At 45.6% G+C, this 25,905-nt stretch overlaps 4 protein-coding genes across 4 annotated transcripts; 1 reads left to right on the forward strand and 3 right to left on the reverse strand.

Moving 5' to 3' along the window:
• Positions 1 to 2,799: 2,799 nt before the first annotated feature.
• Positions 2,800 to 9,839, reverse strand: LOC128730579 (Y+L amino acid transporter 2). The gene is made up of 8 exons (XM_053823651.1): positions 9,558 to 9,839; positions 5,932 to 6,724; positions 4,983 to 5,201; positions 4,654 to 4,924; positions 4,453 to 4,573; positions 4,173 to 4,376; positions 3,954 to 4,103; positions 2,800 to 3,884 (listed from the first exon to the last, which is right to left on the reverse strand). The coding sequence occupies exons 2-8, from the start codon at positions 6,227 to 6,229 to the stop codon at positions 3,648 to 3,650; spliced, it is 1,500 nt and encodes a 499-aa protein (XP_053679626.1). The 5' UTR covers positions 6,230 to 6,724; positions 9,558 to 9,839; the 3' UTR covers positions 2,800 to 3,647.
• On the reverse strand, positions 8,498 to 13,873 carry LOC128726621 (protein Spindly-B). The gene is made up of 4 exons (XM_053820441.1): positions 13,219 to 13,873; positions 12,790 to 13,135; positions 12,259 to 12,713; positions 8,498 to 8,640 (listed from the first exon to the last, which is right to left on the reverse strand). Exons 1-4 carry the CDS (start codon positions 13,871 to 13,873, stop codon positions 8,498 to 8,500), a joined length of 1,599 nt encoding a protein of 532 aa, XP_053676416.1.
• A 705-nt stretch (positions 13,874 to 14,578) lies between these two features.
• LOC128731875 (angio-associated migratory cell protein) lies at positions 14,579 to 16,480 on the forward strand. Its single transcript, XM_053825027.1, has 3 exons — positions 14,579 to 14,702; positions 14,779 to 15,664; positions 15,769 to 16,480. The coding sequence occupies exons 1-3, from the start codon at positions 14,579 to 14,581 to the stop codon at positions 15,977 to 15,979; spliced, it is 1,221 nt and encodes a 406-aa protein (XP_053681002.1). The 3' UTR covers positions 15,980 to 16,480.
• A 3,988-nt stretch (positions 16,481 to 20,468) lies between these two features.
• Positions 20,469 to 22,825, reverse strand: LOC128730321 (transmembrane protease serine 9-like). The gene is made up of 2 exons (XM_053823363.1): positions 21,235 to 22,825; positions 20,469 to 21,173 (listed from the first exon to the last, which is right to left on the reverse strand). The coding sequence occupies exons 1-2, from the start codon at positions 22,811 to 22,813 to the stop codon at positions 20,686 to 20,688; spliced, it is 2,067 nt and encodes a 688-aa protein (XP_053679338.1). The 5' UTR covers positions 22,814 to 22,825; the 3' UTR covers positions 20,469 to 20,685.
• Positions 22,826 to 25,905: the final 3,080 nt, after the last annotated feature.

Raw genomic sequence — 25,905 nt, forward strand, 5'->3', positions numbered from 1 at the left:
TCATGTAAAGCATTAGAATACCCACTTGCTTTGCTCGCTGTGAGTTATCAAACGATATTTCATGGTTATATTGCTTCAGTAAAGGAGCAGCAATGAACTCGATAAACATATTACCCATTAGGTGTTACTTATCTCACAGCTAGCGCTCTAATGTTTTGTGATCTTAGTCGTATAATTATTCACGCAAATTATGTAAAGTTCTCTTTTGTCGCTACTTACCAGAAGTCCATACTTTAGCTACCTTATCAGCTTAAGTATGGAATTCTGTGGAATAAAACATTACAGTGTTAGTAAACTTTTGATGAAAAACACAACATGATTAAAACAATGAAATACTAGTTAAATAAAAACGGAGTGCATATGAGAACACATGAAAAAAGTAATCAGCAAACTAGCGACACTTTAGCGGCGCCAGTAACCATGACGACGTGAATGGATGAAACGAAAGTTATAAAACAAAATGAACTAAGAGCAAAAACTCCGGGACTTCAGGTTTTTCACAGTAGAATGATCGGGAAAACCACGAACCGGCCTTGTCCTTCCCTTGCGCATGTTGCAGTTGTTTATGGCGAACCGACTCTCGCTTTATCTCGAGCGGCTTTGGAGCAGCTCTCGAACACCTTGCACCAGCGCGTGAGGTGAAGGTTTTGGTCTGTTGAAGCTGTAGCCCCTCTTCTGACGATTCCTGACGATCGCATGACACCGTATGCATGCCCTTTCTAAACTCTGCCGCAGGCAATCCAACAGCTCTGGGCGTTTCTCACGTCCGTCGGCTAAGCGTTGCCACTTTAAACCTCGCAGAGAAAAATGTTCGTGACACTGAAAATAGCCCCACTACGGTGAAGGTTGCCCGTCCAACGGTTCACCGAAGGCGAAATCCATCAGGACGATTGCCGGCTCTCAGCAAGCGTCAATCCTTTCGGGTTCGTTCCTACCGCGATATGATTTGATTACCTCAATTTGATGCAATTTCATAAATTCTTCCTCGACCACGCACGCAACCGCGGGTAGGTAGAGATCGTTTGCCCGCGAGATCGCGGAACTTCTGCTGGTGCTGTGCCGATCTCTGAGTGTCTGCAGTGCCGTTTGTGCGAAACACAAAGGAAATTAATATGTATCGAATGTTCGCCCCCTACCGACACGGCCATGTTGGTGAGGTAGAATGCTACCCTGATTAGTACAACATCCATTGGGGGAAATCTCAGACAACCCACCCTGTGTGTTCCTCCATCGCCCAAAGGGTACCTGCGTCATGCTGCACTTCCAGAAAAAGGGGGCGATGGCGTTTTCTGCCACAACACGGTGACACCACGGACGTCACCGTTGGCCAACCGGCTGGTATGATTTTGTACGATGATAAAACCCACCGGCAGTAGGCGTGAATACCAACCAATCTACCGTCCCGGATGAATTCAATTAGTATTCGTACGGCACGGCCGGGCACCGGGTTCGGTCTGGTGGCAGAAAGGTCCGTGCATAAATCTGAAATTGGATGTTCTGCGGCTCGTGGTGCGTCCGTGCGTGGGAGGGATTGATGCTGAGTTAATTATGGGCATAGGTGTGTATTAACGCACGCTTTTACACTACAAATGAGCGCTGGGTTTTGGTGGCGTTTGTGCTGCTGCTAGGTGGAATGGAACAACGCGGTTGTTTTTTAAATGTCCCCGTTTTGTACCCGTCCGAGTCTGGTAAACCGTAATCACAAAAATGCCTACATTCTTGGGGATTTAAATGAAATAAAACTCTTGAAAGATTAATGACACCGGAGTGTTTTTGCCACCGTAGAACAAGTTTCAATTACAGGCTTTTATGAGACAACGCTTATCTCATGATCATCCTTCGGCCAATGAGCGGCAGTGGGGCTATCATTGGTTTAATGAGTCATTTCTACCTTCAACGAAGTACATCAACCTAAAGGCCCTCGGAGGCTACAACAGCTCCTAAACGAACCGCTTTACTTGAGCACATCTGTTTGTGTTGCTCTACCCTGAATTATTCACGCCTTATCTGCACCCACAAACATGATAAGCACGTTTACAGTACACCGTGCTTACAGTAATTACGTTGCTGTTATTACAGTTGCATTGCATCCGTTGGTGGAGTCATATATCTTGCGGACAAAGGGGGATCGATTTAAAATCGATGGAAAAACTGTACACCATTTCCAAAATGGTTGCGTACGAACACACGTGGATCATTGAGCCCAGTGAGTTTGAAGCGCGCTGTGTCAGCTGTGAAATTGTGACCGGTTCCGTTAAATGGAAGCTAAACTTCTGTGTTGACTTCGCAAGTTTTGGGTGTGGCACTGAGCAAGAGCATAGTGGAACGGTTACAACCTACTGCCGGAATTGTGAAGGTCCATACATTCAGCTGCTTTCCGATCAGTGCCTAAACGCGATTATTACAGTTCACGAGCATAACGTATCGGCGCAGGATCCTACGGTTTTTCTCCCACAGCAAGAAAGCGCCTTGATTCCGGGTGAAAAGACGCGGTTGCACATTCGACACCCGTACCGGAAATTAGTTTCCACTCGCCGGCGTCTATCGAGGCGACGTAAAATTGTTAGTGTGTTCAGGTTGTACGAGAACATCAGCGTGGATCCTAAACATATCGTGGAGTAGCACAAATTGAAGTCTGTATGAATGGCTTATCAGTTGAAGCTTGCGATTAGCCGGCAAACGTGTTATACATCTCCTAATAGATTCGCATTGTGATACCAGCTTGAAGCGTTTATACGAAAGACAGGTGTTTCGGCTTAAACAGTCGTTTATTAGCTTATGTTACAAATTGCTTACAAATCGAAGTATATAATATAAAATCCCTAGCTTCAATGTACTCGATAACAGTCTTCGTTATTCTGTTATACCATGAGTGATGCATCATTTAACGAATCGGCATGCAATCGGAATAGAAATCTTTTTTTTTCGCGTATATTCGCATCAGTTCAAAAGCTCATAAAGCGAACTTAAACAAGTGGTTAATGAACAAGCATGACAATTTTAGGATACTATTGCTTTTCTTACGTGGATTTAAATATGTGAGATAATTATTACTTGACTGTTATTTACTATTGCTTCTTCTAGCTTTCTATTTGTTTTAACCTCGGAATATGCGTGTTATAAATAACGAAAAAAAAACTAACAGAAGAGCTTTTCGACAAAATGTAATCGAGAACAGATATTAACAAAAACCAAGCTTAAATATATAGAATGGTTTACTATAACATATGAATAACGCACTTTGAAAGCATATACGGCGTGGCATCGAACAAACGCTCATGGTTTCCATAAACTAGTGTATTGTGCTTTCATTTCTTACAGCTATCCAGTACATTTTACACCTATGAAATCGATCATTCGTCACCTGCATCGAGAGCTGTCCGCAATAGCAAAAAAGCGTATAGGAAGGCAATTGGTTGGTTTCTGTTTTGTTTTGCAGAACTCTTCCTCAAAATAGTAGCTTCTGTATCCTAGGTTCTTAACTATGTACGAATGAGAGAACTGATATAGCATATGTACATGTGTCAATGATATGTCACGACGAATCGACAGGTAAAGATCGTACAGATTGATTTGAGCAGAACATCCAACACCCGAGATGCTGAATTGAGCGAGCACGTTTCCCTAGAAATGTCTTGTTACTAGATCTAGTCAAGTTTTTCGCTGTTGGGCATGCATAGGAACAGTTTCGAGCAGAACCGATTGAATGATTGCGATTTTTGCGTCAGCCAGCTCCACGGTTTGCCGATAGTGACGTAATACACGGGAATGCCCAGCAAGATGACGAGCGTCCCGATGCCCACCTCCATCGGTGATTCGAAGACAGAGAATATGACCAAAAAGCCGGCCGTCAGCAGGAACACGATAGGCACCACCAGTGAAACCTACAGAGAACGGTTTAAGTTCATTACGTTTAGCGTTGAGTACATAATTTCTGTGACGATGAGGCGCACCTTTATTGGCCTGTGGGCCTCCGGGGCTTTTTGTCGCAACCGCAACAGCCCAGCAACAGAAATGAAGATGAACAAAATCTCGACATAGCTCACGTAGTTGATGATCGCAAACACGTCCCGTATGAACAGCAGCATCAGCGTGAGGGCACACTGGAAAGTGAAGAGCGAATACGGATCAGTCCGGAGAACTCGCCCATCCGTGCGTTTTCAGTGTGTTACCAGAAATAGCAGCGACGGAATCGGTGTCAGGCAATTGATATTGATCAGAGACAGCGCCGCAGGAAGGTGTCCGTTACGGGCCCCAACAAAAAACAAACGCGACGAAGCGAAGATCGCACCATTTAGCGATCCAAAAGTAGAACACGCCACAAATAGTGGCATCGTCCAAGCCATGAAGCTCAGCATTTTTTCGGCAAACGTCACCTAAAACGCGAAAAGCACACACGATCGAGTAGTGTCATTAAGTTGGGAGCCTCTTTGTTGCGAGAAGAATCCTTACAGCGACAGCTTGCGATGAAAGCATCTCATCCGGCGGCAGTACGGCGAAGTAAGCAATGTTCGTGACTACGTAGATGATGGTGACAACAGGCATGCTGATGCAGATCGCACGTGGTAGATTGCTGCAATTAAAATAAAGTCATCAATACCGATCAGAGAACCTCTCAACGGCGATAGATTGCGCCTTCAATGCGTCACTTACCGGTACGGATCCTTCAGTTCTTCCGTCACAAAATTGAGATAGTTCCAGCCCGAATACGAAAACAGCCCATTATAGAAGGCAACGGCGATAAAGCCCGGTTGTACCTTTGAGTTAGCGAACGGAGACTCCAGCAGATCCGTATTTCCACTCATCAAATGCCATGCACCGGCACCGGTAATTACGAGCAGCGCCAGCACCTTCATTCCCGTGAACGTTTCCGTCACCCTGGTGACCCATTTCACGTTGCGGCAGTTGATCGCGGTAAGGAGACCTACGAAATCGATCGATTAGGATCACAAGGATCAAAAGGCATCACAAGGCTGGCTTACAGGTTATGACAGCTGCCAGCAGTCGCACCGATTCGTATGGTGGCTCACACGTGGGCCAGATCGGTTGCAGGAGATATTGCGCGAAAGTGATCGCGGTGATCGCGTTTCCTGCTGGAACCAATATCAGCAAGGCCACCCAAAGATACAGGAATGCTGGCAGAGGACCAAACGCTTCACCGATGTACGCGTAGTCACCTCCAGACTTGGGAATCATCGTACCTGTTGAAGAAGGTAGGGACGTTAATTTACCGCTCGAGTTCAAAAATGCGCGATGCAACGGACAGGCAAAAAAAAATGCACAAATTGCATTTAAACCGGTTTTGACGAATGTGGTCCGGTTCTTTTTTTTTGGGAGTGGCCCAGCAGGACGGCAGATAATTTGCAGCCGGCGGATAATGATTTATTGAGGCTTGCATGGTTTCTCTTCTCATCGAATGGAAAACTGTGGTTTCGAAAATCTGCTCCACCGTCTCTGGGTTTATGAGTTCTTGGAAGGTTGCATCTTCCCAGCAGGGAGCAAGCTCCTCGAGGAGTGGGCAAAAATTTGAATATTTTCTTAAACTCGTTGAGGTTTTAATGCCCAAACGCGATGTTTTTTTTTACCATTGTCATAATTCAGACGTGGAGGTTAAATTAACGCGTTTGTTATTCGCCCTTGGAGGCACATAACACCAGCAGAGCTTTATGTAAATTTAATACATAATGTTACAAAAAAAAAAATGATTCAATCTCAGTTCCGTTCCGCTCGGTGAAGTAATTAGTTGCCGATGTTTTTTTTTTGTTATCTACGATCCACACGTGCTCTCCCTTATCAATTGTTTCGGTTACATCACGCCATACCGTTGTCCCTTTTTCGCTTTTGCCACCGTGGCGTCGGCGTCAGCAATGCGTACTGATAACCTCAAGGTCATCAGACGGATGTGGTCGAATTTCCACCAGCAACACCTACCCAATTCAGCATAACAAAGCGCTCCGACCATGCTGAGCACACCGGACAGTATCCACACGATGATGGCCACTCCGATCGAGCCGGAGTAAAGCAGGACACCCTTTGGTGAGACGAAAATACCGGCACCCACTATCACACCGACGATGATCGCCACACCGTCCATCAGGCCGAGCTCCTTTTTCATCTTAATACCGTCGGTTCCGTCCCCGTCCGGTTTGGCCACCGCCGCGGTTTCTTCACTTTCGCGCCGAAAACCCTGCTGGGCTGGGCGATTTTCCACGTCTCCAACTCGCGCCATTGTCACTATTTTTTGTGGGGGTTTTCCCGGGTTCACGAGAGCCCTACCGTGGCACGAGATCTTCACCTGCACGTGACGCAACACACACACACACACACTTTTTCACTACGGTTCCAAAAGAACGCCTACTAGGATGCGCTAGAAACGTGCACTACCGAAAGCACGAACGGAAGGCACCATAGCAGTCGAAGGCACAATGCGGTAGTACTGCTGATGATGCTGATGCTGCTGCTGTTGCTGCTGAGGATTCGGCACATACGGCGCTCGCTCGGAGTTACGGTGTGTTGGTGCTGCTTGCTCGAACCGGTCGGTTTATGCCGTGCGAATTTAGACTCATGATGTCGTGACGCCGGGGGCTTTTTTTTCTTTCTTTTTTGAACCGCTGCTGCCTCTTTTCTTGGCGTTGATCCCACGGCTTATGAACCGCTGGCACGCACTGCCTTGCAGGCTGATGCAATATTATTTCGGGCCGACTCACCCACTCGAATGTTTAAGCTGAAATGTGCGAGCGAGAGAGAGAGAGAGAGAGAGAGCTTGATAAGAAAAAGTGCTAGGGTAATTTGATAACCAGATACAGCTTCTGTTGGCTAAAAATGGCACTACCATTATCGTGAGGATATAAAAGGACCTTTTGCGCCACCAGTCGTCCAGGTCGAATTACGGCCTGTTTTTCTTACGTTTGATTTACACTCGAATTAAAGCCAACTTTACGACGATCGCTCCGCTCGGCGATGATAAGCGAGACGGATTCGAGCGGAATGCGATCGTGCCGAAAATGGCAGAAAAATAGAAAACGATCGTCGGGTCGAAAAACACAATTAATACATGCGTACGGCGTGTGCGGGTAGTGGTAAGAGAAGCATCCGCGATCGCATCATTTGCCACAGGGTACTTGTTGAAATTAAACGGAAAAACCGTTGCAGTAACTTCGCTTTTTCGGTGGTTCCTTTGGGAAGCTTCGAATAAAAAAAAAACACGGATGAAAAGCAACAAGGAAAAACGCCTGAAAATGCGCCTCGGTATGTCGCTGGGGAATGCAGTGGAGCTTAACCGTTTGCAATAACATCCACAACACGTGTTGCAGTTTGTGAAGTTGACGTTTTTCGCTGTTGTTCGTTCTTTAACGTTCCGTTGCGCGCATATTAAAGTGGAATGCTTACAGCGGCTACCAAAAATGGCATATTAACGGTAAACAAATTTATATGGTTGATAACGGTTGATGACAAATTAGTGGTTCTTTTCGAGAACGCATATTAATTACTGATAAGGTTACAGTTTTTTTTTATTAATCGTGACGACAATTATTTGGTCAAAATGGCACACAATCTGAGCGTTCTGTTTTGTCCGTACAAAACATGGATGAATGTGAATCTACATTGATTTAAATTTATTTATTTTAATCATCAAATTATCAACAATAAAATCCCAATATTCCACATAATTTAGCTTGAAATTTATGTAGTCAAATTGCAACGCTAAGGATAGCTTTTTGTGTTGGGTACAAAAATTCGCATTTTCTTGATCATAACATGAAAAGGTACACTAACCGAAAATGAAAGTTTTCCCAGAACTAGTTCCAATTTATCTCATCGAATGGCTAGATGAAAAAAAATCCAACCTTCCCTGGAGCCTTTTTCCACACAGCCATACCCCAAAAGGATACGCCCATCGTCCTTTCACCGAACATTGCTTCAACTTTCCCCCCTCCCTCCCCCGCCCAGGCTAACTCCCCGTACCTCATCGCCCGTGTCGCATAATACCAAGAAACCATCAAATCCACCAAACAAACGCCATCCATTAAGCCAGATAATTCAATCAAAATCACATCCACTTGGCCGGGAGCCGCGCACGATAAATCATCCGGTACCGGGTTGTCCGCGCCGGTCGGAATCGTCTTCGAACTCACACAAACGGGCGGGGTAGGGCAGCAGGAGGATTGAGGGGGTTGAACGCATAAGTGTTGCTACTTACTGGCCTGTCGGAACCCTTCTCCTCCTTCCCACCTTGGCCCCCAATCCAGCACCCAGGTTGTCCGATGCGCAGTACCCGTGACGGGTGAAACTAAATTTCAGCTTCACCGAACCCGGGATCGGGGCCGCGCGATCGTTAGCTAGGCACCGAAACTAGACCGTGTTTGTCCCCTTTACCGGGCGACAAAAGGTGGCATTCTTTGAGTGCAAATTTAAAGCCAAACCCAGCACTTCAGTCCATTAGCGGCGAGCGCAAATAAGGCTTGATTAGATGGCGGTGGCGGCGATGAGCTTCGGCTTAAGGAATGCGTCGCGGATGGCATCCTGAAGAGCACATGGCATGCCGGCGGCGGGTTACCATTCTCGAGCCTTTTTCGGGTTGCTGTGCCAGCCGTTTGTTGGCCCGCTTCACGTTTCGCACCGATGCAACTCGATACGAGCCTAAAATGGAGAAAAAACAAAACAAAACAAAACACCAAACGCAAACACTCGCCACCGCCGTCTGAGAACTGTGTCATGTTTGTAGGGCTTCCTGGGTGCAGGGGGGTGGGGTCCGAAATGGGACGAAAACGAAAAAAAAAACAGACCCGCTTATAGCCTGATTTCCCCAACGAAAAACGCTTTGACATTGTGCCATTGCACAACAAACCCCCGGTGCCGGTTCGGTATGAATCACGAAGGTGTTTGAAAAATCGATTGGAGAAAGGGGTTCTTCTTAAGGGTTGTCGCCACCGGTAAAACTCGGCAGGGTCTCGTGCACGTGTACGAATCCCGTGCCGGTCGAAGGTTGCCAAACGATAAAAACGTTGTGCGGCGCGCATGTGGTGGGGCAACTTTTGAAGGCAAACATTTTACCGGCTGTTCATATGCGGCCACCCTTTAGCAAACGTTCCTGTGTGCTCTTTATCAAACACGCTTGGGGGAAATGTGCGTGTAGCATCATTTTTTTTGCTTTTTTGGGTAGCTCCCCCACCCATCCGCGCGTTGATGCAATCATCATCTGTTGCGTTGTTCTACTGCGTGTTGGTAAGGGGGCGTTTTTTTTTGTGTGCTTTCCCCTCGTGTGAACAAAAAAAAACCTGCTCCCGTTTCGATCCGTCGAGCGGTGTGGTTTTAGCAAACCATTTTCACGGTGGATTTTCTCCGCTGTTCTTGAAGCTCGAGCAGCTCACCGATCGATGCAGGTTTCCAACGAAACTGCAGCTGCACGTTGGCGTGCATTGGGTGAGAGCTTATCAACGCGTTTATCGATTCCATGCACCACACATCGTTCCACGTGTACAGCACACGTAAGTGGGAGGGGGGAGGGGAGGGAGAGGGTGGAGGAGGGTGGTTTCACTTTTCTCACGCAATTTTACCTTGCGCCTGGGGTTGGGGTGTCGCTAAATATAAGGGGAGTTTTTCCGTCGTTGTCCCCAACCGTTTCGGATCGGTGTTTTTGGTCGAGCTGAAATCCCACTTTTTTTGTTTTTTTTTTTTGTTGGGGGGTTGTAAACGCGATTTGCGCCTACTCTAATCCCGATGCACACACAAACACACACACACGCGCGAGCACGCCGCACAGTCGATTAGCGCAACATAAACCGAACCGGAACAGGAACCGAATGAGAGAAGATAAATACAAATACCGAAAAAAAGGGCAAGGAGAAATGCGAAAAAAAAAACGGAAGCGTCAGAATGGGGCAGAACGGTGAGCGATGCTGCTCATGTTCGAAACACTGCCACCAGCAACTGAGGCGAATAAACGAATGGACGGACACGTTCGCTACCCATGTGCTGCCCCCTTTGTGCACGTAGACAACACCAACAGAACGCGCCGTTCCTTCTCGCTCACTCACTCTCTCTTGCTCGCTCGTTTTTGGTCGTTCCGCACATGTGGTGTTTCGTTGGTTTACGCACACTGGTGTGCTGTTTTTTTTTTTTGGCCGGTACGGCGGCGCATCGCACAAAATAAAATATGCTGATTTTATGCTCTCCATGCTCTCCGGCGTAGTGTTGGTTTTGAAACGGGGTTTCCGACGAAAACGTGCCCCTCTCGTCGAAGGGAGCAACGTCAGCGGCTGCATGTGCGAGAAAGAGAGTGAGTAGGGAGGGAGAAAGCAAACTTTTCCAGACAGAAAAAACGAAAGAGAGCGAGAGTGAGAGTGAGAGAGAAAGTAACCCGGGAGGAGAGTAAGAGCGAGAAAGAGAGAGTGAGAGCAGGAGAACGAAGCTCTGCTGCAAAGGAAGGAAAAGGATGGCTGCAATGCGCAGAAGCAACAGATTTCTTGAAGCATGTGCTGTGAGATGCAGCATAACGCTAGCATAATGGTGAAACAAATTCGGTAATTATGCTCGGAGAGAATGCACATTGTACTGTTGGTGGATGTTAATCACAAAATTGCTTTACGCTTGGTTAATGTGACCGGCAAATTTATGTTTTAAAACTATTCACTAGAACTAAAACATGTTTTTGAACATTCGGCGGCAAACGGATTTTAGCAAATTTACATTATTGTTTTAAACACACGTAAACAACCTGTGTTAGGGTTTCGAATTGATCGAACACTGAGAACGACGGGCGTTTTCCTTCTCAATTCAAGAATTACATTTAGCAATGTTTTTAGAGACCATTCTAGACTCAACAACAATGTCCTGGTGAGAAAGAGCAGCTGTTTCCAAACGATTAGTTTCGCAGAATTACCTCCCAATTCTCCTCACCAAAAATTACCATTACTGTGTGGATTTCGTACTCCTTTACGTTCATTGTATTACTTTTGCTGTTAATTGCCTTCAAGCCGATTGCTTGTAGATCCAATTTTCTCTTCTATGAAGAGTTCAGCCTGAAACGTAATGTCCGATTCATCATCGATGCCCTGTATCTTTACACCAAGTTACTCTTTCGGCCATTTTTCTTGATATATATCTGTTATAAAATTTGGTCTCTAAATTAAGGAAATATTTAATAGGATGTGAATCAGACAAATTCACTTTTACATGGGAGCTATTCTTTTCTGTGTTTGCTACAGTAGCAATTATGCAAAATTTGAAAAACTTCAGCAACGTGTTAGCGCAACTTCGACTAACCGTTATGAAAAGTTGCCAAAAATATGGAAACAACGACGTCAGCAACCTTTCAAACAGCACATACAATATGTGAAATATTCATCACTATGAGAAACAAAGGCTCTAGCCTAATAACTTAGAAAAGAAGTGTTGAGTTAGCAGTAAGCAATGCGTGTGTGAGAAGAAAGTAGTGAATGTAAAAAAGAGTGCTGAGTTAGCAGTGAGCAATACGTGTGTGAGAAGCAATGAGAGGAAAATAGTGACTGAGTGAGAAGTGATTTGAAAATGAGAAGGCATTGAAAGAATGAGAATGAGAGATGTACGAGTAACTTAAGTGTTAAAACCAAATAAAACATACCAATAAAACCAAAAACATACTTACAAATAAAACTTACCGATAAAAGAATAAATTTTTATTACGACTCATTTTAGATATAAGATTTATTTTTTGAATTAACTTGAATTACGCTAAGCAGTCACCAGCTGCAGTGCTTCATGGCATTCGCCTATTGGCACAATGATAGTTTAATTATTAAACAATGGAAACAATGCTGATTCTCGCGATATGTTTAACCGTTTTGCTGTCGTTACTTTCAATGTCTATTCTACTAGCCATAGTATTGCCTCGGTGAATATTGGCCAGGCCAGTGTCCTTTCAGCTTCGATCAAAATTTGTACCAGAGCGCTAGTTATGAAACCGTCCAATGATTTATCCGTCGTTTAAATTCTTTGCTAATATTACAGTGGTAATGAATTGGTAAACTAACTAATAGCGATGCTCAACGGAATATCCAATCGGATTTAAAGCTTTGATCTGTTATTTTTAAGAGATAGAATCTAAATTTGTAACCGCCTGGACTTTGTTTATCGTGGTGTTGTTTCCACAATCATCGGCACTGGGACCTTCAGCATTTGGTTGAACTACAGAGCTAATTTTGTGGCATTTGAAATGGATGGGCTTAGGCCTGAATATTGTCCTGCCACCAACAGCTGAAGGCAATTCTTCCTGTATACCAGCATTGTCCGTCTTTGGTGGTTTGGCAAAACATGAGACGACATCATCGCACGTGTTGCTAGCAATTTGTATCTCGCGGAGTGGATTAACCGGTACACTTTTCTTGCTTGCATTGTCAGAAAAATCCATTGCATTTTCCTCACTTTCCTGCACCTTTGCCGGTGAGGCCGTAGCAAGTGAACAGTGGGAAATGGCTATCGGTTTTATATGTGATAAAACCTCATTGTTTTCTTCGTCTACAAAAGGCTTCAATTCGTTCGATGGATTTACATCAAACAATTCGTGTTCTTTCTCCGAAAAGTCGGCATTTTGATTAGCCAGCTTCATTCTCAAGCGAGTAGCCTCAAGGCGCCACTTGGCTAGCTCTTTTGTTGCCGTCCAGTGCAACTCCTCAGCGGTGCGGTGTTTGAATTGGAACGAATGAAGACGCATTTCCAAGCTATCGATCTCATCTCTGTTCGGGAAAGAATGGGCATTAATAATTTGATTACTTTAATAAAAAATCTACACAGATCGAATCCGAAATGTACCTGTAATAATGTATCAAACAGCCTGCCCAATCATATCTATTGGATACGAGCTCTAGCTCCAAGAAACTGATACGGATGCGAGCTTTGTCCAGTCGTTGGACCATATCTTTGATTTGCTCCTGTAGGGCTAGAGTGTAGCTTTTCTCTGCACCATGAAGCATGTTTCTACATTGATCATACTGATTGGTTGCTTCCAGGTTCAGCACACGTAGCTGTCGAATCTTTGCCGGACAGTCACGATGTTCGTTTCGTAGGGCAAAGTAGTGCGTTTTCATCTTCTCGATTATATTCTTCAACTTCTTCCGTTGATCAGCTACCTCCGCAAATAGTGAGTTTCCTTTCATATCTTTATAGTTTTTCGAGAATAAAACCAAAGCCCCAAAAACCATTAATATACATCGAATCGTCATGTGGCTCCGAAATACTTACTTGCGTTATTCGGATTGCATCGCATTCTTTCAAGCTCAGCAGCCATCAACGCGGTTTGCTCCTGAGCGGCTTCAAGTATGCTGTGCAGTTCCTCGATATCTTGCTTTTTGTTTTCCAAGTTGGTAGTTGCGACGGTGTATTTTTCTTTGAAATATTCATTGTCTTCCATCAGACGAACGAGCTCGGCCTGGGTCTGGATAAGGTTGCATTCCGTCTTTTCAAGTTTCTGCTGGAGCTGGTCAATTTCCTCCAAGTGATCGCAATCTTCCTGATGATGCTGCGTAGCTGCTGATGATTTTGAAGAAAGCGCTATCTCCAGAGCCTTGTTACGCGAGCTTAGTGTGGCAATGAGCGTTTTCATTTGACTTTCCTCCAATTGAAGTTTCTTAATTTCTTCTTGATTGGCGATAATGTTGTGCTTGTACATTACTAAATTTGCGTTTAGTTGTTTCACTTCTGCACCAAACTTGGTTGTTGTTGTTTCGAGATCGGTTGACAAATCTTTGTTAGCTGCGGTTACCGCATTCAGCTTGAGCTTTTTCTCGTGCAACTCTTGCAATAACCTTTCGTTCTCTCTTCTTAGTTCCACACTTTGCTCGCGAAGTAATATGTGTTCAGCCTTTAACTGATCAAATTCTTCGAAAAGTGCTGCCATCGTGATACACAGATGGAAGGCAGTACAGGTATTAAAATTCACACCTGGATTATCTTGGAATTTCGACAAATGTTAGAAAAACTGTCGATTATGTTTTTCCGTTAACACCAACCGTAGATGCGCTGCCAAATCAAATTGACAGATTAATGCGTTTTGACATTTGATCTTTTCGAGAACATGTTACACGTTGTTTAAATTAATATCTTCATCCACAGACGATCAGAGATACACCGATTTATATGCAATCAATAGCTAATTGAATATAGCTCGTCGTAAATTGTTCACGTACAGTTTTTTAGGTTTTCTGATTTTCTATAATTATTATAAATTGCAGAAGTTTAAACAGATGTTTCACTACTAACATCGTTGGAGCTACCCGTTTTTAATGTCTTGTGCAAGTAGATGTCGTTGAGTAATTCTGTCAGAATGCTTTATTTTCAGATGAAAGGGGATATTTCAGTTTTCAACAAATTAGTGTGGATTTTATTCTAAATTTTGTACGTCACTGTACCACTTATGATGCTAAAAGGTTTCGTATAACTGTACCTGTATCGCGCAACGTGCTTGATGACATGCGGCTTTTTTTGACGTTTCTTTTGTTTATATTTTGTTTGGATCCTTGAACGGTTAGCCACATGGTGGTTTCGTGCCAAAGTACCCACTTATTAAGTATATAAATTAGTTTGGAGTGATTTAAACTGAATAATGCGTGAAAATACACCGCCACGAACACCGATGGACGAACTAATAGGAGATGAAGAAGACGATGGTCTCATATACGTGGGCGACGCCGATGAGGTGCTAGATGCTTGGGAGCAGGAAGGAAATAGTATGTTTGAGATGTAATCCAGTTTTAAATAAATGTACTTAATTTACATTTATTGGCGCGCTATATCACTTTACAGTTGACGAAGAAAATGATGATGATGATGAAAACCTGTTCAATGCATTAAGAACGGGAAGGCGAGTCGTTAAGGATGATGCAAAATTGACCTTCGATATGCACAAGGGGGCAGTCTTCTGCGGTGCGCTCCACCCGACGGAAGATTTGGCGGTAACTGGTGGCGAAGATGATAAAGCGTTCGTTTGGAATATCCGCACCGGTGAGGTACAGTTTGCGGTGACCAATCACACGGACTCCGTGATTGCGGTAGGATTTAGCTACGATGGCGTGTTTGTCGCAACCGGAGATATTGCCGGCTACATACAGGTGTTTAAAGTAGCGCAAAATTATCGCAAAGTATGGGAGTTCACCGCTGGGGATATGTGCTGGATGCGATGGCACATTGGGTCCCACGTGCTGCTGGCTGGCTCCGACTCGGGAGAGGTTTACGTCTGGCGGATACCGTCCGGTGACTGTAAGGTTCTACCCGGCCACGACGCTAAGGCCGAGGCGGCGGAATTGACCCAAGACGGCAAGAAGCTGGCCGTTGGGTATGGTTCGGGTCATTTCAAGCTGTGGGATCTCAAAACGAACACCCCAATCATAGAAGTTGACCCGAGCATTGGACATGCCGTGAATATAACATCGTTAGCAGGTGATCAAGAAAATCAAATGTTTATAACCGGTGCCGAAGATGGCAGCTCGTGCATTATGGGATCGAATGGTTTGATGGGAATGTTGAGCGCACCAAACAGTGAGCCCATTGAGGCCGTGCTAATGGATTATCCCGGGTTCGAGATAAAGGTAGCCGCCACAGGTACGCTGCATGGAAAGTTAACCATCTGGGATGTGGCGAGACAGACGAAGCGGGTTGAGTGTTCGGACGAGGAACCCACGGGAATAACAAAGTACGTACTGTTGCTCCACACCAGATAACCTAATTTTATGCTGTAAAGCATGATCTTATTTTTTATAATCCGATTCCCGATAAATCTCTCTTTTTTTTCTTTAGGTTGCTGTGGCTGAAGGACTTTACGATCTGTGCGGGGACGCTTGGTGGGATAATTAAGGGCTGGGACTTCCGGAGCGGTTTGATGCGTTTCGCTCTCGACGGTCATTCGGACGACATTCAAGATATTATCTATGATAAGGAAAGAAACATCATCCTTTCCACGTCGGAAGATTGGACGGCGAAAATATTCGAAGTTCCAGCTAGCCAATAAGCACACTTACGAGGATCAAGCACCCACGTGTGGATCGGGTTGGTGAACGATCGACTGTTCAGCATGTTTGTTACGGCCTGCAGTGTCCGTTTATTGTTATACTTACTAATGAAAATTTAAACGGAAAGCCTAGATAATTAGCTTCTCCCTGGAAGTCGTGGTACTGTAAGTGGGAAAAGGTAACGACGAAATTGTCGTAAAAATACAACCAATTTGAAAGTCAACCTCGCCGCAACATATTTATCATGTCAGCCCCAGTTTAAATTGTTCCCGAATTAAGTAACGGGTCTTTTGATTGTCACAAACCGGCCTGATGGCGTTGCGATTGTCCATGTTCCCCCAAATCGTGATAAGTAAGAACAGATGGTCTGTGTGTGTGTATATATATATAAAACGCAAGCAATCCGAGGGCTCGGGAGATCGGGCAACAAGAATGGCACCTAAAAGTAGGTCAGAGATAGTGCAGAACTTGGCAAGATACAACATCGACAACTACGAACACAGCCCACACACAAAATAAAGAAAACTGGTTTTCCAAAACTGTTGCCTTGCTCTAGTGACGGGTTTCGTCTGACCCTTTCGGCTTGGCGTGAGGCCATACATACATATGCATGCATTTGTACCCTTTTGCGCATGGTCTCATGTTGCTCACTTCATCCGTTCTCACCCGCGGAGGTCACTGTGGGAAACTGTCGGGGAATGATGGAAACAGAAAGAAAAATGTTGACACAATTCATTATTCGTTTGTGCTGCTGCGCCCCGGCGGAATTCTGGAAGCCTACCATCCATCGCTGGAACGATGAATTGTTGGACGAAAATGGTTGTAACGGTTGATTATGAAGATTGTAGCGAGCGAGCAAAAAATGGGCCGAAATTGTTCACCATTTCTTTTAATTATTTAAATCAGAATGCTACCGAAACTGGAACATTTTTCGAATGGAACACCAGCGCACCGGAGATGTGCATGGAAAATGGCACACGTAGGATATTTGTGTTACTCAACCATCGCGGCACACACGTGCTAAAATGTGTGTATTTTTTTTTACGAAAAATGTCCGTACCACAAGAGAGAATAATGCGAAAGCTACTACGCTAATGTTTCTAATTAACGCTACAGTGCAAATCTTGCGCAACAAGCATGAAGGTGCCCTCGCCAGTTCGTAACCTCTCGACGTTTCGCCGGCTCGAAGGCATGGCCACCCCAAGCTCGGGATCGATGATGGAAGAATCGGTGGAGAAAAACCTGTCGTCGCAATTTTTCGCACAAACCTATTGAGTAATGAAATGTAATACTTCCTACACGGACCCGCACGGCCTGCAATTAATCATTATCGAGAAGCGCAAGATGCGGCCCGATGGGGCGAATCGCAAAACGGGCGGGAAAGCCCTCCCGGTGAGTAGGAAGCCAGTACCGTGTGGCTAAATGCCAACTCAACCGAGACGCGAGCGTGTAAAAGGCCACTGCCGGCGCAACCAATGGGTGCCGTAGGACGACGATCGCTCAATTGGCGCATGATTTAAATATCAAATGCCGCGGTGCGGTGGTATTTTTCTTTTCTCCTTCTCGGCATCTCTCGCCCGGGGTCTGGCCGCGGAACCGCCAGGTGCAGGTGGTGGGTTTTTCGGCGTGTAGGCTTGGTGCCGTTTGCCGTTTAAGGCCTTCAAGGCGTCGACATGAACGCCGCCTTGGCTCGGTTGACGTTCTGCGTGCCTTTGCGTCACTTTCGGTGACCCAACCCAAATTCCTGCCTGCCGGGATCAAGCTGTCTGAGATGGAAACCTGTCTGAGGGCGCAAAAAAAAACATCCTCCCCGAAATGGCACTGTACCGTTAGTGAAGCGCTTGCGGATATTTTTTTTGGTGTATTTTCGTCACCATCTTCCTGTTTTCCGTCCAACAAAACGCGAGAGGCTCGGAACGGTTTCGATGCGATCGAATTTCGGCTGCACGAAACAGGTTTTCCGGATGTCGGCGAAACGCCCGGCCTGCCTTACGGTGAAGCTGCGTCGCTCCAAAAGTGAAACGTTTATAGCAGGAAAACGCACAGATTGGGTTCATTAGCTAATTCGAGGCTGTTGCTTTAATTATGATATCAAAATCTTTTATTCTAGACAAACCCCCGGAGGACGGAAATTTAGACTGCTGTCGAGAATGCAGGCACGAGCGATAGAGAGAGAGAGATCGAGAGAGAAAGAGTGAAACGAAGAGAACCAAAGCTCTTGTAAGAACGTAAGGAACCATCAAAAGGTCACGGTGAAGCTTTTATGGTGTGCTTCAACGATGGCCAGCTCGTGAAAAGCCTCGCTAGAAGAAGAATGCTGTTATAAAGAAATGGAAACCCTCCCCGGGTGATGATCTTCACCAAAAGAGAGCCATCAAAATTCAGGTCCATTCAACTTGGCCACTCAACGGGGTGGCTGTTGGAATGGGAACGTCCCTAAACCTGGTGGCGGGTGACACTCATTAGCGGGCCAATGAAACTAATAAAAAAAAAGGTGGACTAAATCTGATCCGGAGCTTGAGCTCGTTTCTTTGTTGGAATGAAAGATTATTCTAACGGGTCTCGGCTACCACTGGCAGGTGTTGCTTGGGGCATGGATTTTGACAAATTAAGAGTGAATAATTAGGCGACGGAGCAACGAGTTTTTGGGGGATTATCTGCAGCGAGTTTTGATCAATCCATATATGATGGTGTTGGTAGATAACAATTATGAGATTAAGAGTTGATAAATTGATTGCGCTTCCGAAACACGATAGTGATCTTATCCATTTATCGATTTGAAATATTTATACTAATTTTTTGACTAAAACTAATAAGAGCATATTGGAAATTTTAACGGATTTCGTTTCTTAGCTTTAGAAATCATTTTCCAAGAATTTTAAATACTAAGTGCATTAAAATTTAATACTTTAATAGTTCGATTGTGCTGCTAGAGAAAATTGAAACTAAAAACAGAGCTTTTCTAAAATCTTTCCTGCTATTATAGTACAAGCCTATTGTTCCTGTAAATATGTACCATTAAGGATGTAATGAGAACGCCTTAAAAACCTGCCTGACACCTGTGTGCATCGGCCGGAAAACTCCAAGCGCCGGCTTATGCAGCCACCTTCGCTAATCTCTCAATTACTTCGTGACCCACAAACATCTGTTCCGTTCGAATAGGTACAAATTCCACCCGGGGCAGCGCTCGTAATAATCTTCCTGTGGGAATTTGTCTACTTAACCTAGGTAACCGACGGTACGGTATATTTTCATAATTTTCCCCCGAGTCCGGCGCCACAAAAGGAACTCCTAACTAATGTTGCTCCATCGCGAACCAGCAAGCCCTAACGATTGGGAAGTGGGATGATTTGGTAACAGAACCTGGCTGCCGGCAACATTAGCAGCTTTGCGAGGGGTTCGATCGTTGCTGGAGCGCGTTTTTGGGGGTTCGTTTCAACCGACTTGTGGCACCTGGCTACACGGAACCATCGCCACTTAAGACCTGCCACGTGCACCGGGCACCGGAACACTTCAAACGGCCCAAAACGGCGAAAACGAAAACAAAAGCCTTAAGTTAACGACCGGTAATTGTGGTTAGGCTTGTGTTTGTCAGAGTTTTCCTGTGCCCCAAACGTGGCGTTCCAAACGGGCGCTGGGCGAACAAGATTCTGGAGATCTGGAAAGCTCCCTTGGAGAGTCGAAACCATGCGGCCGGTTGTTTGCGATGGTGAAGATCATGCTTTATTTATTTAGCGAGTCGAGGCGTCTTTTTTCTTTCGGTCTGCCATTTTACACTCCGTATTGATAGCCTCATTCGTGAGGCGTGTTTTGTCTTTTTTGCGGACTGTGTTCGCCGTTTTTGGGCAGCGCGAAATACTCTCAGCATTTCGGTTTATTGGTTTAACCTTTTTCTTTTTTCGTATTTCCGTTCTCGAGAGTCTCCAACCGAAAACGGGTGGTGCTGTTTGCACTAAAACAAAACAGAAGTGAAGAGGGCCAAACAGAAAGACGAGTTGTAAGGTCGGATTTAACCAGCCGGGACGGGAATCGCGAAAACGGTGAGTTGGAAATAATCTGGTAGGTGCTGCGATTCAATTAGCTTGAATGTTAGCGCTAGCCGGTTTCGTTCTGCCGTTGCATGAAGAAATTCATTCACCTCATATCAAACGGTGATCAGATTAGGTGGAGCGTATTATTTTGACGGGAAAAATGATTATGCACTCAACGTGGGATAAGATCATTTGTGTTCAGGAGAAAGTAGGTCAACGCTTAAGAATAAATTCAGCTGTAGTTTCTTAAAAGCAGCAGACGACTTTAATCCTTTAAAACAATCTTGTGTTAAAGGTAACGAATACAATAACTTTAAACATGATTAAAATGCCTAAAACTGAGCCTCTGTTATGAAATTTAAACAAACAAAGCATTTTATATTATTTGAAGCCTGTGTTATTCGTTTCGAAAGTTGAATTATTATATTACATTTTGTATGTAATATCTACTGAAGGATGTATCAGGATCATCATGCTTTACTCAGCATGTACGATGATCAGAGCCTAAGGTTACCTATGCCAGTTCTAAAATAACTCGAAATGCGTATGCTTACTGAATATGCATTCATTAGATCGTACAATAACATTAAACATCTAAAGTTGTTACAGCACGTCTAATTTTTGTACCATTTTCGCGCATTTAGTCATTCTTCCTGCATGCTATTATGTCTCCGTTAACCGAAAATCTTCTTAATTGTCGAGCCGGCCACACCGTGAATGTCTTTCACCAGATCCACCTTAGCCTGCATCACGTTTTTAACGGACGAAGTGATCGAACGCTCTCGGCTTTCGTTGCTTCCCTCACTTGATCCACTCTCCCGCGAGCCTCCTTTTCGCCTATGACCACCACCCGACTCGTGTGATCCATGCCCGTGATGGTGATGGTGTTGATGCTTACGTCGACAGCCCTTACCGTGTCCCTTAGGATCACCCTTTGGAGCGGTGGGTGCAGGACCTGGGATGGCCAAAGCAAGAGCACTTCGTATCCGATCCATTATCCACTCGAGATAGTGCAGTACGTTGGCCAGACCGACGTACCCGTGAGGATCACACCGTTTACGATAGAGGTTGATCTTACCGACGACACCCGTCAACGTCCAGACTCCATCAGGTGACTGCTCGTAGAAGCCACCACCTTGATCACCCAAACACGCGTTGGTTCCTGGAATGTGAGTGCATTTTGAGCGAGGTTCCCATCGCATGATGTCTTTGTCGTCACTTACCATTGCCATGGCCGGCGCAGAACATTCTGTGAGCTTCGTGCTTCTCGAAAATGCGGTAGATCACGCACAGTCCATTGTCGACGATGGGCATCAACGTGGCTTGAAGATACGGAGAAGGATTCCCGTGAGGATCCGTCTGCCCAAACCCGGTGATCAGTCCATTCGAACCGATCCGGACTTCATTCCCAGACTGAGAATCGCTGGAGTTTGGTCTGCCCGTCGGGAGACATATCGGTTGAATGTAGTCGTCATATTCCACGTCTACTTCGAGCTTAAGCAGTGCCATCGTACTATCATCACTCGTTTCCACATCCAACACGCGAACTTCCCGGCCCGTAAGTGAACTCTCCCACAGCACATCTTGCCCGAGTTGCACCACAAACGGTCGCTTTCGGTGGTGCCAACTGGAAACGCAACTAGCCGCCGTCAGGATGTAACGCTGGCTGACGAGTGTCCCACCGCAGAGGTACTCTCGCGATCGCTTCGAAACACCAAAGATCGCAGCATGCCAGGGCCATTCGCCGGCCACACTGCGGACACCATTTACGATCAGTGCCATTTTGTTGACCTTCCGTTTACCACAGTCGGTCGGATGTTCGACCGGGTCCGGACGTTCCGAGGCGTTGTTGTCTTCGCGCTGTATCAACTTCTCGCTTTTAGACCACTGCCAGGTCCCGTTTAGGACGCTTCCGATCCAACCACGGTAGTATCGCAGCTTCACGAACGCCGCGTACTGTTGTGTGTCACAGACGGCGATTTCCGCGTCGCGTAGAGCCGTGAAAGACACGATACCTTGTAACTCCCAACGACCATGCCGGTATGTCACGAAACCACCTCCAGAATCACCGTTGCAAACGTTAGTGCCATTAGCGTACCCAGCGCAGAACATCCCGTCGTAGATGGTGTTCGAGAACACCGGTGGGTTACTCGCCAGACAGTGCGTGTAGTTGACGGTTGGGACCTCAGTCATCCGTAGTGAGGTCGCCACCTCATCAAACTCTGTGTAGCCCCAACCCGGGACCTTACCGAGTTGTCGGTAAAAAGATGCTGGATCATCTTCATCCGTGTCGAGGCAAACCGGTAGTACGCGATCGTTAAATCGCACGGGACGTTCCAGCTCCATGATCGCCAAATCATGCCGGTAGGTACCTGACTGGAACTGTGGATGTACGTACACCTGCCGTACGGTCGCCTCCTGGCTACAACCCGTCACGACGAGACCTAGCTCGTGGTAGCCCAGCTGGAGCATGAAGTTTTCACGGGCCAACGTGTACCCGTTGTTAGCGTTAACCACACAATGAGCCGCCGTCAGGACATGCCGGTTGGTGATCAGTGAACCACCACAGCAGTACACTGGGATGCGGAACTCGATGTGGTAGATGGCAACGTGCCAGGGAAACTCGCCGTGTATCGCTTCCGCAGGTTGTCTCGGCAATCCGGACGGGCTTGGTACGGGCATGCCACACTGCACGTTAGCTTCGTATGTTCGCTCACAGGAGGAAGCACCACACACCGGGGCTAGACCGCAGGAGATCACTCCCAAGATCGTTAGCCAGTGAACTGCTCGCGGGATGCGCATCTTTGCGACTGATAGTGGACGTGAGCGTTCCGCAATGGCGTAGCAGCTGCGGTGATAAAGCAAGCATTTGTCATTTGCGTTGATTTCGGTGAGTTATTGCTCGCGCGACTCGTTCAGCTTGGGGTGATTGTGTGACGAACAGTGAAGCTGTTTACTATCAGCTCGTCAAGTGGATGAGGTCAGCCGTTTTGTGGTTTATTTGCCTGCCGGGTGGATTTGCATTTCGCCGCACTTTTGATCGCTTGGCGCAGGATTTGATTGCTTACGTGTGAGAAGCTCGGACTGTAAGTGTGAGGCGTGTGTTTGATTGCTCGATTGAAATGAATGAAGTGTCATATGTGAAGTTTGGCTGGAGAGGATGTTGAGAATTATGTTTGCTTCTCGGGGTAGGTGAATTGATCAATTTCACGGTAAGCAAAGTCATCATAATCTATCATATCGTCTTGTCTGAGTGAACTAGAATGAGTCTTATTTGCAATGAATGGAATAAAATTAAACAGGTATGAAATACAAGAATGATAATGTAGATTTTTTTGATCATGTCCTTTTTGCATACACATTCTCTTTTACACGGCTAGAAGCTATTTATTTAAAAAGAGAAAAATCTTGATCATTTTAGCTATAGCTACAATTTGTGATAAAACAAGATAAAATTTGCATGCATAACACACCCTGCAAAATACATGCATTTCCAGAGCAAGTTCAGAATTGTAAAGATACATTCGAATTGTTCCACTATTATTTGTGATTTTTTATTACCTTACTACTACTTTTACTACTTTTGGTGAAACGATGGCCTGTTGTAATTACTCGCTTTTATTTTTCTTTGCGTAGTTTTATTTACAAATACCGAAAACATAAGAGCAAAAAAATAAAATAAATATACTTGACATACATCTTTCTAAATATCACTAGGTTCAACCAATGAAATTGTATTTTATGTAGCAGTATTGCAGGTGCTTCACTTTAAGCTGTAAATATTAGATATCGTCTCGATCTCAGCGTCACTCACGTTCAGTCTCATTCTAATATTTCAAGGCAACCAAACAACATCGTTTCAGGAAGGAAGTTTTTAAAAGACCTCACATAAATAGTTGCATAAATCGGGATAATCAACGCAAGCGAAAAAAAAACGATGGCCCTGCATGAGTGGCTTTGTTTATCATTTATCATAAACCGTGTCGAATGCGGAATACATTGATCCTTCCAAATTCCGTCCCACGATCACCTCCACCGAAGGACGGTAGTCAACCATCACCAGCTACTGGGGCACGATACCAGGACACATAAATTTTACATTAATCGAGGTTTATACATCGAGCGGCGTGCACCGCCCGCCACGAAAACACGATCAATTAAATCGTCACTTGATTGTATAAGCGGAAAGGTTAACACTGGTGCCTTTAAACGTGTGGCGTTATAGTTTTTTGTTTCAACTTTTCGATTGTCGATATTGCAAAGATTAGCACGCGCCTTGGCGCTTTTATTGATCGCTTCCTTCTGGCTGCGTTATTTTATTCGTGGCTGCGCCCAAAATGACCCGCACTTTCTCATGCGTAACCGGTACGGTCGGTTCGCGGCTCAGCAGGGTCTGAGACCTTGAGCAATCCGTGCCCCAACCGGTACCGCTATCACCGCAAAAAGGATGCCACCGTACCGATGCTTATCCGGGCCACGGGAGCTCAAGTGTAACGAGAATGATCGCCGATTTTGTGATAGCCTGTTGCGGAAGCCTTTCGCGGTCGCGGTTCACTAGGCTCAGGGTCGTCGGTCCGATCCGATCGGATTGTTGATCGAGACGCACCAGGAAGAAGCAACAGTTCGCATGTCTTTCGAAAGCGCGTCAAAGCCCCGGACGTCCTTTAAAAACGGACGGCCAGTGTTTGCATCGTTTTGATTTCAATTCGGTAATGTAATGCTAAAGGCTTCCACGCGCACGGTCCGGTGAGGGGAAACACAACCAAACATTGAACACACCCGGATCGGATGAGTGATGATTTATTGGCCGGAAAATGTGGCTCGATTGTTGGTGGTTTGGTTGCATCGGCAAGGCAAATAAGCGTCCGATGCACTGGCTAACGAGCTAGTAGCTTAACCCGTGCGTCAATATTTTGATCGCCAATCGAAACGAGTTGAATCGATGAATTAAAGCCAAACAACTTTACCGCCTTCGTCTGAATTTTCTTCCCTCTAACACACTTGGTTTATGTTAACTGCGCTCCCTTTTGATTATCTCACTGGCTTCGGGATGTCTGCGAAAGCGCCCCGGCTGGACTAATGCGCCGTGATTTGTTTGTTGTAAGTCCGGGAGAGGGAAAGCATTGGATGAAAATAAATAACGCGCACGATAACGAGCCCGGTGACCCAATTACAGGCACGTCGATCGCTTGTGACCGTAGGGACTGTAGTGACCAGAGAGGTCGGGAGAAACTCCGTGCCCGCGATCGTCCGTTGATTACAAGACGGTGTATTTCTTTTTTCGTTTTGTCTTTTCTCCGATTTTTCTCTTTGTGGTCCGCTGTTTGGATCATCGTCTAAAACGCGCCCCGTACTACGATTCCCGATCAGCTCGTGCGGATGTTGTGGGAGCCACTGTTTGCTTCGCATGACCTCGGGGAGTTTCATTCCCGCCTCCGAAAAGTGCCGTAAAACTCCGTTAAAAGCCACACCAGGCATTGCAAGCGAGGTTTAAAATTAGTGTGAAAAGCATCGACGAACGAGCGTGCGGAAATCGCGTCTTTCCTGCGCATCGAAAGTAAAACCATAAAACGAAACGATGGATGCCTAACCTCCGGGAGGGGATGTGGTTTTTATTTTAATTGAAAATAATCACCCAAAACCCGTCGATGCCATCCGCACGGGGTTCATCGGGTGTTAGGTTATGTTTCACTTTTTTTTTCTCTCATGCTGCCGCTTCTCTCACTTTCCCAATGGAGTTATGACCCCATGTTCACCTTCTTTTTTTTTTTCAAACTCCCAGGTCCGGGTTGGGTTTGAAAAGTTTGTCAGTGCGCTTCGTGTTGACCCCATGTTTTTTTTTTCGGGAGGCCTGAAAAGTGTTCAGCCGTTCGAGGTGGGTGATGGGAGATACG

This window comes from Anopheles nili, chromosome 2 (genome assembly GCF_943737925.1).
Source record: "Anopheles nili chromosome 2, idAnoNiliSN_F5_01, whole genome shotgun sequence".
Classification (NCBI taxonomy): domain Eukaryota; kingdom Metazoa; phylum Arthropoda; class Insecta; order Diptera; family Culicidae; genus Anopheles; species Anopheles nili.